Source organism: Triturus cristatus, chromosome 4_1 (assembly GCF_964204655.1).
Source record: "Triturus cristatus chromosome 4_1, aTriCri1.1, whole genome shotgun sequence".
NCBI classification, from domain to species: Eukaryota; Metazoa; Chordata; class Amphibia; order Caudata; family Salamandridae; genus Triturus; species Triturus cristatus.
Window position 1 is genome coordinate 1,038,963,334 of NC_140585.1, and position 13,265 is coordinate 1,038,976,598.

At 39.2% G+C, this 13,265-nt stretch overlaps 1 protein-coding gene across 6 annotated transcripts in view; it reads right to left on the bottom strand.

Moving 5' to 3' along the window:
• PHTF2 (putative homeodomain transcription factor 2) overlaps window positions 1–13,265 on the bottom strand; it is a 514,204-nt gene that overhangs the window by 77,303 nt on the left and 423,636 nt on the right. For all 6 annotated transcript variants that reach the window (XM_085653986.1, XM_085653985.1, XM_085653990.1 and 3 more), the window contains 3 exons: window positions 6,878–7,006; window positions 5,672–5,944; window positions 4,847–4,978 (listed from right to left, as the gene is read on the bottom strand). In XM_085653986.1, coding sequence (XP_085510112.1) covers window positions 4,847–4,978; window positions 5,672–5,944; window positions 6,878–7,006 — 534 coding nt within the window. The remainder of the gene's footprint in view (window positions 1–4,846; window positions 4,979–5,671; window positions 5,945–6,877; window positions 7,007–13,265) is intronic.

The following is a 13,265-nucleotide window of genomic DNA, read 5'->3' on the forward strand; positions in this document are numbered from 1 at the left end:
AGTGGGCATGAGGGTCCAGGCCCTCATGTTCGCTGACAACACTTTTGTTGTCAAAGTCTTCCATGGGGTTGTAGAAAATACTTAATGGTTTCAGCAGATTCTATAGGTCGAGGGGGTTGGAAACTAACATTAGCAAAACAAAATGTATGTTTTTTAACCTTTGTCCCTAAACAAGTTCCAAACTTACTTTAGATGGTGTCCCCCAAGAACAGGCGCGTCAATTTGATTATAAAGGGATTACACTTGATGAGAAGCTAGCCTGCACATCACATGTTCATTTTGTAAATTTGAGGCACATCCAACTATATACGTATCAGGCATTAGCGGATGCACTTTATGGCGTAGAGCTATGCGGCCATAAAAACATTAAACACCTGGAAATAGTTGAGAATAGATTTATCAGGCAAATGGTGTGCCTACCAGTCCGCACTCGCTTAATACCACTGAGGCTCGATTTGGGTCTCAGGTCAATTTAGGAGAAGACAGAACTTAGTCCATTAATGTTCTGGAGACTAAATCGGGGCCACACCAGAACTTCTGCCCTATCCAAATGGGCTGGTGGACATTTTTAGACATACATACGCTGTTAATTTACCATGGAATTACATTTTTGAAATACTCCTTAATGGGGATTGGTTATAAATAACCTCTTGATTGGCTTAGCAGGCTGTTGTATCAGTATCACTGTGAAGGAGTTAAACACATTTCCACAGCTATAAACTTAATATTATTTTAACACGGGCACAAGGTACTTTAACTACTTTATGTTTAAATATAAAAGACAACTTTTACCACAAAACATTTTTAGACGATATACGATATTGAACCAAACTTCGATAAAAAAATGATACATTCAGCTTCGACATGGAAACCTGCCCCTCAAAAGTTTCACGTCAAAATGGTCAAGGCCAAATAATATAGACCAGGATGTAGCTTGTGTGGTCAGAAGAATGAGGACATACCACACCTGCAAGAACCGATGGCCAAATGGTGGATTCCAATTTGTCAAAAGCTGGGTGTTAGTAGGTATAAGGAAGGTACCAGGATTTTCCAAGCCGACACGACTCCTTATCTAGTCTTTGCAATATCTAGATATTTGTTTAACGCTTGGTTAATAAGAAATAAAATATCAGCAAAACTCTACCTAAAATAGCCTTATCACTTTGAATAATTTTATAATCTGAATGCTTTTCAACTTGTATGTGAAGCTGTAAGGGGTCATGTGTGATTTTATGTCCATCCTAATGTCGCACTGAATTGCATTACTGCTTTAAATCTACTATCATTGTTTTTAATGTTTGGTTTTTTATTCTAATTTTTAATGTGAATCTTTTATGGTAGATTACCGAAATAAAGAGTATTTCAATCGAATCGATTCCCTTTATTATAAAATGTTATGATAAATGTAGAAAGCTTGGTTTATTTTTTGGGAAAAGCATTTGTTAAATCCAATATGGCTAGAACTGTGGATTGTTATCACTCTGGGTTGCACAATGTAGACAGGTGTTTTGCTTCACAAAATCTCACAGATTACCATAGTAGGCAAGGGTTTAGGTTTTCATCATCTCTTATGACAAACACAGGGGTAGAAGATTTTCATTACGAAAATCCTCGTTAGGTTCTTTTGAAAAGGGTTGTATATTATTTTGCCAAACTATATTTTTGCACATATTTGTAATTTTATTACTATATGCACGATAGTTGCTAGCATGTTGGTTTTGGAGTCCGGTAGCTAGTTGTAAAGGCTAACCCTTACAGGACCACAGGGAAAGGTTAGGTCAGATTTCATAGGTTTGATCTGTTTATTATAAAAGCTATGAGAAAGCCAGCAGGCCTCGCTTATTTATTGTGAAAAGAATAAGCTAAAGGCAATAGGTTTTTATTGGTGGATTATTACACTGAGGTCAAAGCCTATTGGCAGGTATTTTAACAAACTGTGGTTATAGAAGATTGCAATGTGCTAATCCTTATTAGGGAGTCTAAGGAGGGATTTTAAATGGTTTTGACGACTGCAATTTTGTATACATTTGTAAATTTATTACTGTGTATGTGATGGTTGCCTTATAGGAAAGTTTATGCTAAATACAGTAGGTCTGAAGTAATGATAAAGACAAGCTTGATTGGTTCACTGGGAAAAGTTATGCCAGAAGCCATAGTTCTGATCTTTTTTTTTTAATAAACATTAGAACAAAAGCACCAGGCCTAATTTATGATGCAACACATATGTTAAAGTCAATTAGCTTTTACGGTTGGACTTTTAATATATTGTGTTTATCTGAAAGCATGTATATTAAGTTTTATGAAATCTCACAGATCACCTTTGCAGACAACAAATTTGGTGTTGATTACCCTCTCTGACAAACTCAAGGGGATCGAAGTTTTGCAATGCAACAATTCATGCTAGAATATCTTCAGAAGGTCTGACAGGATCTTGCAATAAAACATTTAAAAAATCTTTACATATATCCAAATATATTGGAAATAAAAAGAAAAGGAAATAGATCAGAAAAATGCTGTCATTCACAGGGCAAAAGAACAATTGCAATAGACTCAATGGCTGAAGCACCCTTCTTGCAGCCATAATAACATTCACCATGGGGTAATAGGTTAGCCACTTCAGACAATGGCGCTTTCAGTTTTCCATATTTTCCTCTCATTTGTTTCCTTATCTTTTAATTGTGATTAAATTTAGAGCCTACTACAGCTCCCCAAACATGCTAACAGGATGCTAGCTTGCAGTCCATCTTATTTGCAATATGCGACATTCCACGAGGCACAGCCTCTAGTTCATCAGCAGCACGGAACAGTATTGTCCATAGTTGTACGGTTTACCCACTCCAAGATGATCAACATAGTGGTTCTAAACATGGAGGCCGTACTGACATTTCAAAACAACAAAACATGATGCACAATACCATTGCAAGATGTCCATTTGCTGCAATGTTACATTCTATTTGTTATTACAAGCATATGCCTACCATCGTTAGGCAGAAGCAGGTTTTCTTTTCCCATTTTTGTACTTTTCTTTTATCTTGCATATGTTGTTGAGTGTGAGTTTACTGTTATTGTGTAAGTAGTTGAATGGAAGAAAGAGCCAGTGGGTGAATGAATGAATGCATGAGTGACGTAATGCACATATGATCAATTATTGAATGCCTAACCCCATCATTGGCTAAGGAGCCACTTTTTTTTTTTAAACAGACCTATTGGCATTGATAAGGCATGTTAGTGTTTGCATAATCCAGCCATATTCAAGAATATCATTCCCCTTGCATTATTGCAAAGTATATGGTCATATGTGTCTTTTCACTACAAATGCAATTCACGTGTATTCTCTTTTTTCTTTATATATGTTTCAAGTGTTAGGGAACCGTTTGTTAGCTACCATTAGTGTTCTGGTTTAATATTTTCTTTTGAGTTTTTAACAAATACATTTGATTAGATTTGCAGAGAGATAAAAATCTTTCTTCAATGGACTAGCAATCTCTCGCCACAGCTGTTTGAATTGAGAACTCGTATTACATCTTTTGCAGTGACTTAAATGAGGAGAACCTGGAATTAAAAGAGATATCATAATAACAGTGTTTGCCCCAAACATTGTGAATTAAACAGTTTTTACGTTTATACTAAATTGTTCTCAGTAGCAGAATACAAACTGGTAGGGATGGAATCAGATTCTATAAATATTTTTGTAAAACTGTACTAATCCAAACATTTATTTTGCAAGTACTTGGAACAATGCCCCATAACACCACTATCCATTATGGAGAAATTAGTTTTAATGATGAAATTCATGTCTTTTGGGATGCAAAGTGAACTAAAATAAGCAAAACTTTTGCAATCAATTTACAATAATATGGATTCCATGGAATAGGTAAATCTATTTGATGGGCTCCCAACTGAGTATGGCAATGCAAACTCATGTGATGCAGCAAAAATATAAGCTTCATACAAATAACTTGAGGAAAATGTGGTTTGCAAGAAAATGAGTCAACAAAAATAACTAGGTGTGGTATTACATGTTGTATTGAACAAGAGCAGTTCCCATCAATTTTAAATGCTTGCTGCTGATAATTGGTAATGAACTATGGTTACTGCTTTCACAACAATTTCTAAGAACTGTATTTTGTATACAATACACTGAATAGTATCCCTAAGGTCAACAGTTTTCTTTAACTAAATCGATAGTGCACTAGACATTCATATGCTACACATACAACAGGTTGGACAGAAGTTTCAATCGTCCCTTAGAACTGCCAATTAGTATTAAACCCCTTCTAGAATCTTCAGTCTTCTGTTTATACATGTTACAATTCACCCAAGGGACTCTATGCCACTTCTCTATTGATTGCTTAATTTTTTTTCCTTCCTTTTGATTTCCAGATTTCTGTCCACTCCAAACACGAACACCATTTCCAATCCAGACATAATTGGGCAGAAATTAAACCAAATTACTGTTTCATAGGAACTGGAGTGGGTTTAAGGAACCATCAGATGTTGCATATTAGCTGGCGGGGCTAGCATGAATTAGCTAGTGCGAGTGTAATAATGTGACATTTTTATGAAAAGGCTTATAAAACTTAATTGAACTGAAAAGAACACCATTAAAGAACAGTTACTTATGTTTAGGCTGAGGGAATTTCTCACAAGCACAAAAGACAGTTATTCTGCATTTTGCATGCACAACCGTAGCTGGTGACCAACACATAGGACAGAAAAACAAGGTTTAAAAATGTTAAATGTTAGCTCATTTTAAATATGAGGCTTCTACCTGATTTTGAATGTCGTAAATTCATATCAAAAGTTTTTCTTTTATTATTCAACACAGTAGTGTAAAACAATTTACCTTCAGATATGACCGTAGAGAAAGCCACATTTTGATATTTTGTACTTTCTTCAGACGGAAATGAGGAACCTCAGATTTTCTGGCTCGTCGAGCTGATGTCAGGTGACCAAACAGTTTGGCAAAAAGTAATCTCTAAAAAAGAGTAAGCATAGATTGTAGTTCTGGGCTACTGGTTGGAAGCCTGTGTTGCTTGAGTGGGTCTAGGTCATAACATACAAAAATGTGCTATCTAATCAATATATTGTCAAGCTTCAGAATTATAAGAAGTGTGAATATGAGGAAGAAGGCCTGCTTTCACTACCACCTCAATGCTTCAGATCACAAAATGTGGAGTAATACCATAGAAAATTAACGACACAGGCAAAACGATCTGAATTAGAAACAGTGTCATGAAATATTCTCCCTTGGAGTATCAAGATAATTAAAATGTCATTGAGTAAAATAAACTGCCCATAATATACCCGAGTTTTCAAAATGCTTTAACTTGCTATTTTTTGGGGACTCTGACTGTGGACATTGCAAATATGGAGAAATACAATGCAGGCAACTGCAGCTTCGAATTTAGGTTTTTTGAGATAGTGGCAAGAGATTCAATATCTCTTAAATACAACTACAAAGTAATTGCATCACACCCGAGCTGCACTGGATGGTAAAGAAAGGAGGCCATGTTCAAGAGTAGAGGGTGATAATTTATACAACACTGGAATAATTCTTCCAGTCCAAAAATATAAAACTTCACATAAAGTATATTTTATCAAACATGCATATGATAAAGATTATATAATGTATAATTAAAAGTATTGTATAGCCGGCTATGCCACTGACCTGTTTGTACGTTCGTTCTGCAACACAAAGCAGAAAAAAGAAAACCCATACAAGGGATATACGGACCACAAAACTAATCAGGACCATGGAAATGACCAGATTGTCAGAGCTTGAACCCAGTGCAATAAAGTAGATTTCTGTAGCAGGGAGTGTACTTAGTTGTTCAAAGTCTTTAGATTCAGACAACCTGAAGACAAATGGAGTTAAACCTAAAATACAGGTGATCACGTTTCCAAAAATCTGATATCCGATTCCGGGTGTATAGCTGTTCACCTAGAAGGGGGAAGAAAAGTAATACATGAAATTAAATTCAACAAATGTTAATCTACTTTGAGTTATGAAGACACCATTATAAAAATCTATTACTTTTTAAATTAGTAATTTCCTTTAATAGGTTATATTTAAACGGATTCATCTAAATCATTCCACTACTGAAGTTTTATTTTTTGTTAATGGATCGTGGCGGAGGGGAGCCCCCTGCAGGGCAGCACTGTGCCTAACAGTTCTCTTCACTGGTAAAAGACCAATACATCAAGAAATAAATCAGTTGATTAGCTAATAGTCTATCATGTCTATGGAGCGGGGTGGTTTAAAATAGGCGCTCCACTTCCTAGAAATAATTTTCAAACTATTATGTCCTTAGTGGTTTGGTGAGGGCAAAGGAGTCTGTCTGTTATGTATCAATTACACGTAATGACTTTCTATTCAGGTTTGTGTCCCTTGAGGTTTTTATATTATTTGTAAATTGTCAGTCAAACGATATTTGAGATGGAACTGCTTTGCAGATCACATCTAATAATCTACTACATGTTTAATTTATCCTACTGATGCAGAATGAAAACGGCTACATCTCACTGTAGGAAAGTGTGGGTAGTTTTAAACACTAAATAATATTAGACGACCATGTTATATTAAAAATCGAAGCAGAGAATTTCAGGAAGTGAAATACGATGCAGGACATGTTAGAAAAAAAAGGTAGCAATGTGCATCCTCTGAATGAAGTTCTAGTAAAGATGCAAAAAAACATGATGGGTAAGTTTTCATATAGCACAAAAAGCAAAACAGTTTCTTTAGGTCTACATAAAGACATTTAGCATTATAAATTAGGCTGTAAATTAAAAAAAATGTGAATGCTCATTTATAAAAACCATTTTGATTCAAGAGGTTAAAAGCAAATCCAGAAACTCCTGGCATAGGCCAACTTACTCTGTTCATGATCATTCCACTGATTTCAAGGACTGACATATCCGCTTTCTTGCAGTCATTGCCTTCCCATACAATTGCACTCACTTTTTCCAACCCCGGTTTGGAACTATGAAGCCAAGGGGAATGGCTCTGGAAAAAGAATTTTAAAAAAGACAGATTCAAACCGGTCTCTAATGACAGTGAACAGAACTCTAGACAATTCTCAGAAAGGGAAAACCACCGATTATGACAGCTTTATTAGCTAAATTAAAACAGAGTAATACTTTCAATTCATTTTATGGTCAACAGTCTTCTAATGCTGAACAATTGTATAGTGGTTTCAAATGGAAATTTCTACTAAGAAATGTATTCTCAAGTAAGACTGCAATCCTGTTTCCTACAGTACATGTTACATTTGCACAATCTGAACCACCATCACATATCCTCACCCACACTCTCAATACCACTGGACACAATGACCACTTCATCAACCAACTCTGAACCTCCTCAACAATACTGCACATCCTTAGACATGCCCTACACACCCTGAATAATGGACAATGCTCTAAAAATTCTCATCCATGTTGTTCATACCCTCTATCACATACTGCACCTTTATAATTGCTCAATGCATAGCTAAGCCACTCATTGAACCCTTGCAGCTATCTCTGGAAACCCTTTCACCCACCCCAACCCACTTAACATTCACTGCATACTGTGCTGTGCAGACTTTGAACTGTGCCTTGCTGATCTCTTCCCCCACTAGCACAACGTGGACTGTACACTAGACACCAGGTTACACATTGCAGAATCTGCAACCAGGCTCTATGCTTTCACACACTGTACATCTCTGGTCAAACAAACATTTTTGCCACATTAGTTCCTTGAGCCTAGCCAAGGATGAAGGGCTCATATTGGGAAAGAGGAGGGAGGATGCTATACACAGACTGTGCCCTCAGGGCAGCAACCAGTATTATTTGTGTCCGGGATCACCACTGCATTTCTCCCAAACTCCTTCCTTCCTTATTTACAGGCCACTTACAAGATATATGCACTCCTCATTGTTTGTACTTGGTGATCAGTTTTAGGTTCAAAACTATGGTTCAGTCCCAAGACATCAGTGATAAATGACACAGATTGAGACAATCTTAGTCCAGTAACTCCCGACTGCCACAGGACTCCCAAAAAGGTTCCCCCAACTACGGTCATTGAAATAAAAACATTAAATTGTCCTTCATAACAGACTGCAAAACTCGATGAGGAAAACCTAGAAATCCGAAAGTCCCGAAAATATCCCTGAACCAGTAAACCCCTTTCTCACTTGACCCTTAAGATAGCAAGGTTGAGCAGTACAAGGTTTACTCAAAGAAGTGGTGTGGGGTTAAAGACTCAATACACCAACTAACACATTTCAATAACAGAATGTCCTGTTAGTACATACTCTTAATAAGAAAACATTACTTTACTTAAATTATACGCAATGGAATACTGAATATGAATTGTCCAGAAGCAATAAATCAAAGGTTAAGCAGTAATATTACTCTTCAGTGATTACTGCAGGAGGTAGCCTAGGGTGCTCTCATGGGATACTTTTGGGCCATATTCTCCCCTAAAGTCTCTGGGCCCCCAACACCCACATTAGTAGTTCACTGGAGGATTAAAAGTCATGGGAGAGGGACTAGCTATACTGGGGATCTGTTTCCGCTATTCCCACTCTTTGATGATATGGACCTCACTCTCCCCTGTCCAACCTCCCTTGCAGTGCACAGTACTTTTCGCTGGTGCAATGTTGGTGGTGCAGAGTGTGCCTGCGTAGGTAAAACGCCTCAGGGAGACCACACTCCATGTGGGCTGTCATCGGTCAGGACCCAGGCATACAGAGGGCAGGGACCACAAAAGGCCAGACTAGCGGATGTTCGGTAGGTGTTTATGGTGCAACTGCAGATGAGTGAAGGCAGAATCAGTTGAAGAGGTGACTGGCTGTGGGGTTGTAGTGCTTGAGCTTCGGTGACTCTTGCAGCTTATGAATCTTTCTCCGGCTCCAACACACAACGTGCCACCCAAACAAGTAGGTGCCCACACCTTTGAAGTACTTGGCTCCTGGTGCTAGCCTCTCTGTTAATGTGGATCTCCTACAGCATTTTCACTTTGTTCTTACTTAAGACTGTGGAATTAAGTCTGATTTTTACAAACGTCTCATGGATTTGCAGAGCTCAGACCTTGTAGGGCGAACTTGGGCTGGAGCTCTCAGGTACCCTCCGTTAATGTGGGGGTACACCTTGTGGTCACCCTGTAGTAGCTCCTCAGCTACTTCCAGGCTTCACATTTGCAGAGCAGTGCATATCCCTTCCTGGTGCATAGCAGATGTCTGCAGCTTGTCCCCACCTCCACTTCTGAGAAGTATCCCCGTCATGCAAGGGCACATCCAATGTCCCTCCTGAGCAAGTAGTTAGCTTGGTTCCTCAAAGCAGAGTTCAGAAAGTCTTTTCCAGCAGTATAAAGCAAAGGTCCCAGGATTCGGGTCCTGAGCCTGACAAGGGGACTTGGCAGCAAGGGGACTTGGAGGTTTAGACCCCAACCAAAGTGTTTTTCTGCCACTTCCGTAGAGGCAATGCAATCCTGTGGCAATCTTTAGGCACACTGGTTGGAAGACTCTCCCCAACTTTATACTAAAGTGGCAGACAGGAGTTGTGTATTCCAGTACCTACAGTCTTGAGACCAGTTCTGAGCAGTTCTGTCCTTCTGCTTATTCCTCTCAGACTGGTTCAGCCACAGTCTTTGTCTGTACGCAGGAGAAACCCAAAGCAACAACATAAAAGCAAGGGAAGCCTCACTACTTAAGTACTGTTAACCTGCAGGGGTAGCCCATCCTGAGAATGAGCTACGATAGGGCAGTAGGGAACTCCCTAGCTTCAAAGGCGCCCTCTCTCTCTCCTCTCCTCAACACGTCTGTCTGAACTGCTACAAAAGATCCCTAAAATGTACTGGGGCAAGCCCTGCAACTCGCATTTGCTGTCGGGTGTGGTGTTTCTCCAAGCCGCCACCTTAGGCACCATTTGAATGTAGCCACCTATGTCAAAGAAGGACTCTCTAGACTCGCTAACCAGTACACACACATGCGACATGTATGAACTATATGGGTCGGCGAAGGAAGTGGTTGCAGGGGACTGGCAGACCACTTTAAAAAGAAATTGTGGGAGATGCCAGTAAGTGACTTTCCATGGTATGGGCAGGTAAAAAAAGACCCGCCTTGCCACTATAAAAAGTACCACTGGCATGACTGAGTCTACTACAACCCAGTAAGCGGATGGTAGTAATGCTCAGTAAAAAGGGCACACACAGTGCGACCTCCGGATGAAAGAGCTCTGCTCTGGGTCTCAATCAGTTTCACAAAAGTACAACATGCTGGTTGTGTGTGCTGAGGCAGGGGTCAAAAAGCTGCAGCTTGCTATTATGCTTTTGTGAATTGTGCACACTCTCCCTAGAGCCATGTAGGGGACCTTCCTCAGTCTCAACAGTAGTAAAAAAAACAACTCCACACTTTCTTAGATGAACAGAACATTTTTAACTCAGAGTCACTATTTGTCCCACCCTTCATAAAAGGAAATAACCATCTAGAGAACTAATGCAGTTTAGTAGACTGCTGAAGGGCTGGCATACTTATATGAATGAACCATTTGTATTTTACATAAAACACCACAAAAACTTACTGAAAAGACTGCACCCGCACTGCACTCATTGGCTGAGGCTTCCAACCACTGCCTGACTGCCTCACCTAGATAATGTGCTATATGCAGTAAGAATATTGTGTGTACGTTAATGTGCACTAAGCCCCTTAAGAGCGTATAATGCCCACCCCAACTATCCCTTATTCATCCGACTAATCCCTTTGAAAATCAAATGGAATCCTAGTGACTGCCTTTCTTTGTAATCACTGCACTCACTAATCCCGACTTTTGAATTCCTCTGCTATTACCAATGCTCTGTGAACAACAGCAATAAACTAGTGTATCCAGCTACTGCCTCATGGTAGATTCACTGACTGATAGATATTGATGTCCAGATACAAATTTTTTATTTATAAGTATGCATATCATAAATCTTTACTGCCTGTAGAAAATATAGCTGGTAGAAGGATATATGTTAGTGGAAGTGTGCCTGCTCTGGTGTGATTCACATAATATCAAGCCTAATGTGCTTTAACACATGAATGTGTGCATTTAACTATTTGAAACTGATTTTTCTTTATCACTCCAACGTTCGTCATTTGCTGGGCACTATTTTCTGGTGGTCAGGGAGTCTTCTATTTCATGTTGCTCTGAGGTGCAATTTTTGTAAATCAGCAGGCATCTTTAAGTCATGTAGCAGTATAATTCTTGGCAAAATGATTTTTTTCCACAGCTGCTAAATTTTCCAGCCTGCTTGTTTGTGGAAGTTCATGTTTGCAGTGAGCTTATATGTAACCTATATCTTCTGTGTGACACTGCGTGAGAAGCTGTGCTAGCATGTATGCCACTGTACTGTTGTTAATTACAAAGAATAGTCCTTTTCCACAGACTAAGGCATTAGAAATCAGAAACATCCTAAAATCGTATTAACTTACTACCCTTTTCAAATAGGTATTTGGAAAGCTTTGCCACACCAGCAGTCAAATGGACATTGACTGATGCTATGTTTTATTATGAAACTGTGTGCTAAATGTCAGACTCTTGGTGCGTTGCCTGCTGGGCAGTATCCATCATGTAGCAGTAAACACTCTTAAGGAGGTCTCCCATGTAACATTCTATGACCAAAAGTAACTACATCAAGCTGGGGAATAAAATGTCTATTGCTTACACTTTATAGGCATTTCAAAATGGTCCTGTGTGCAATAGTGCACTCTATTATTGATAGTCAATCCAGCCTTGTTTTGTTTAGCATCCTATAGCTTAAACCTTACTCCACTCTCACCTTGATTGTACAAATGTAGGGCTAGAATTACCAGACTAAAAACATGACTGACGAAGTTACATTGGACATGGGAAAAATTGAGTGTTCTACATACCAAAGCACACTCCATGAACTAGCCACAGACTTTCTAAGAGCCAGATGCATCAAGCATTTTTCTCCTTTGCAGAATCGGCCCATTTGCGATCGCAAAAAATGCTTTTGCGATGCAAACCAACCCAATTTTGCGATATGGTAACCTGTTACCGAATTGCAAAATTGGTTTCCGATTCACTATTTGGAAGAGGCGTGTTTAGGGCATCCCTTCCAAATAGCGAACCCTAACAGTATGCATGAATGTTTTGTGACCTTGAATGCGGTCGCAAAACATTTGCATATTACCATCTACTTCAAGTAGGTGGTAAGACATTTGCAAATGGGAAGGGGTCCCCAAGGGACCCCATCCCCTCTGCGAATGTTTGTAAAAGCATTTTTAAGAGCAGGCAGTGGTCCCATTGATCGGCCTGCTCTTTAAAAATGAAAAGAAAACTTTTCATTTTTCTTTTTGTAAAGCATCTCGTTTTGCTTCAAGGAAAACGGGCTGCTTTACAAAAAAAAAGATTGCTTTATTTAAAAGCAACCACAGACATGGTGGTCTGCTGATCTCAGCAGGCCACCATCCCTGTGATTTTTGCGATTCCTAAGGGGTCAAAAATTGCGACCTACCTCATTAATATTCATGAGGTAGGTCATTTGCGACCCCTTAGGAATCGCAGAAAGTGTACAGCACACTTTCATGCATGCCGTTTTGCGATTCCCTAATTGCGAATCGCAAAACATTTTTTGATGCATCTGGCCCTAAGCCTCTAACTTAAAATTAGCTATACCAGCTCCCGATAATCAAAATAACTAAAAGGTACATAGCCTTGAATGTCAATAAATGTAATAGCTATTATGTGTACTGGACTATGTGTTTTATGTTCAGATGAATTTATTTTTTTATTCCTGAAGATCAACATGCACTGTAAGGGATGGGGACACGAAATTCCAGAGTAGAGTTGTATTGCCTAAGCTATATCCCTATATTAAAGTTCTCCGCTGGGTGCCCTTTTCCCACTTTAGGCAAGAGGATTGTTCTGCCCAGAACAAACGTCCCACAGAGATCGGGATAGAAGCATGGCAAATATAGGATTAGGAGTAAGAACGTCGTGGCACTTGTTTAAACCCCAGGTGATAAATGCAAAAGAATCAAATGAACAATGCAAACAGTCACCCCCAGTCACAAGGATCTGGGTTTAATCCGTAGTTCTTTTACTCACCACACCACCCCAAATTGGACCCATCCATATGCAAATCGGTCTTGACCCTGCGCTCATGGAAACAGTACAGCCCGAACTGCCAAGCCAGGTCCTCCCTGGACCCAAACAAGCATCCTGGGACCAGTTTCGGGGCATCACCCAGGCTAGCTTAAATCCAGTGGCGC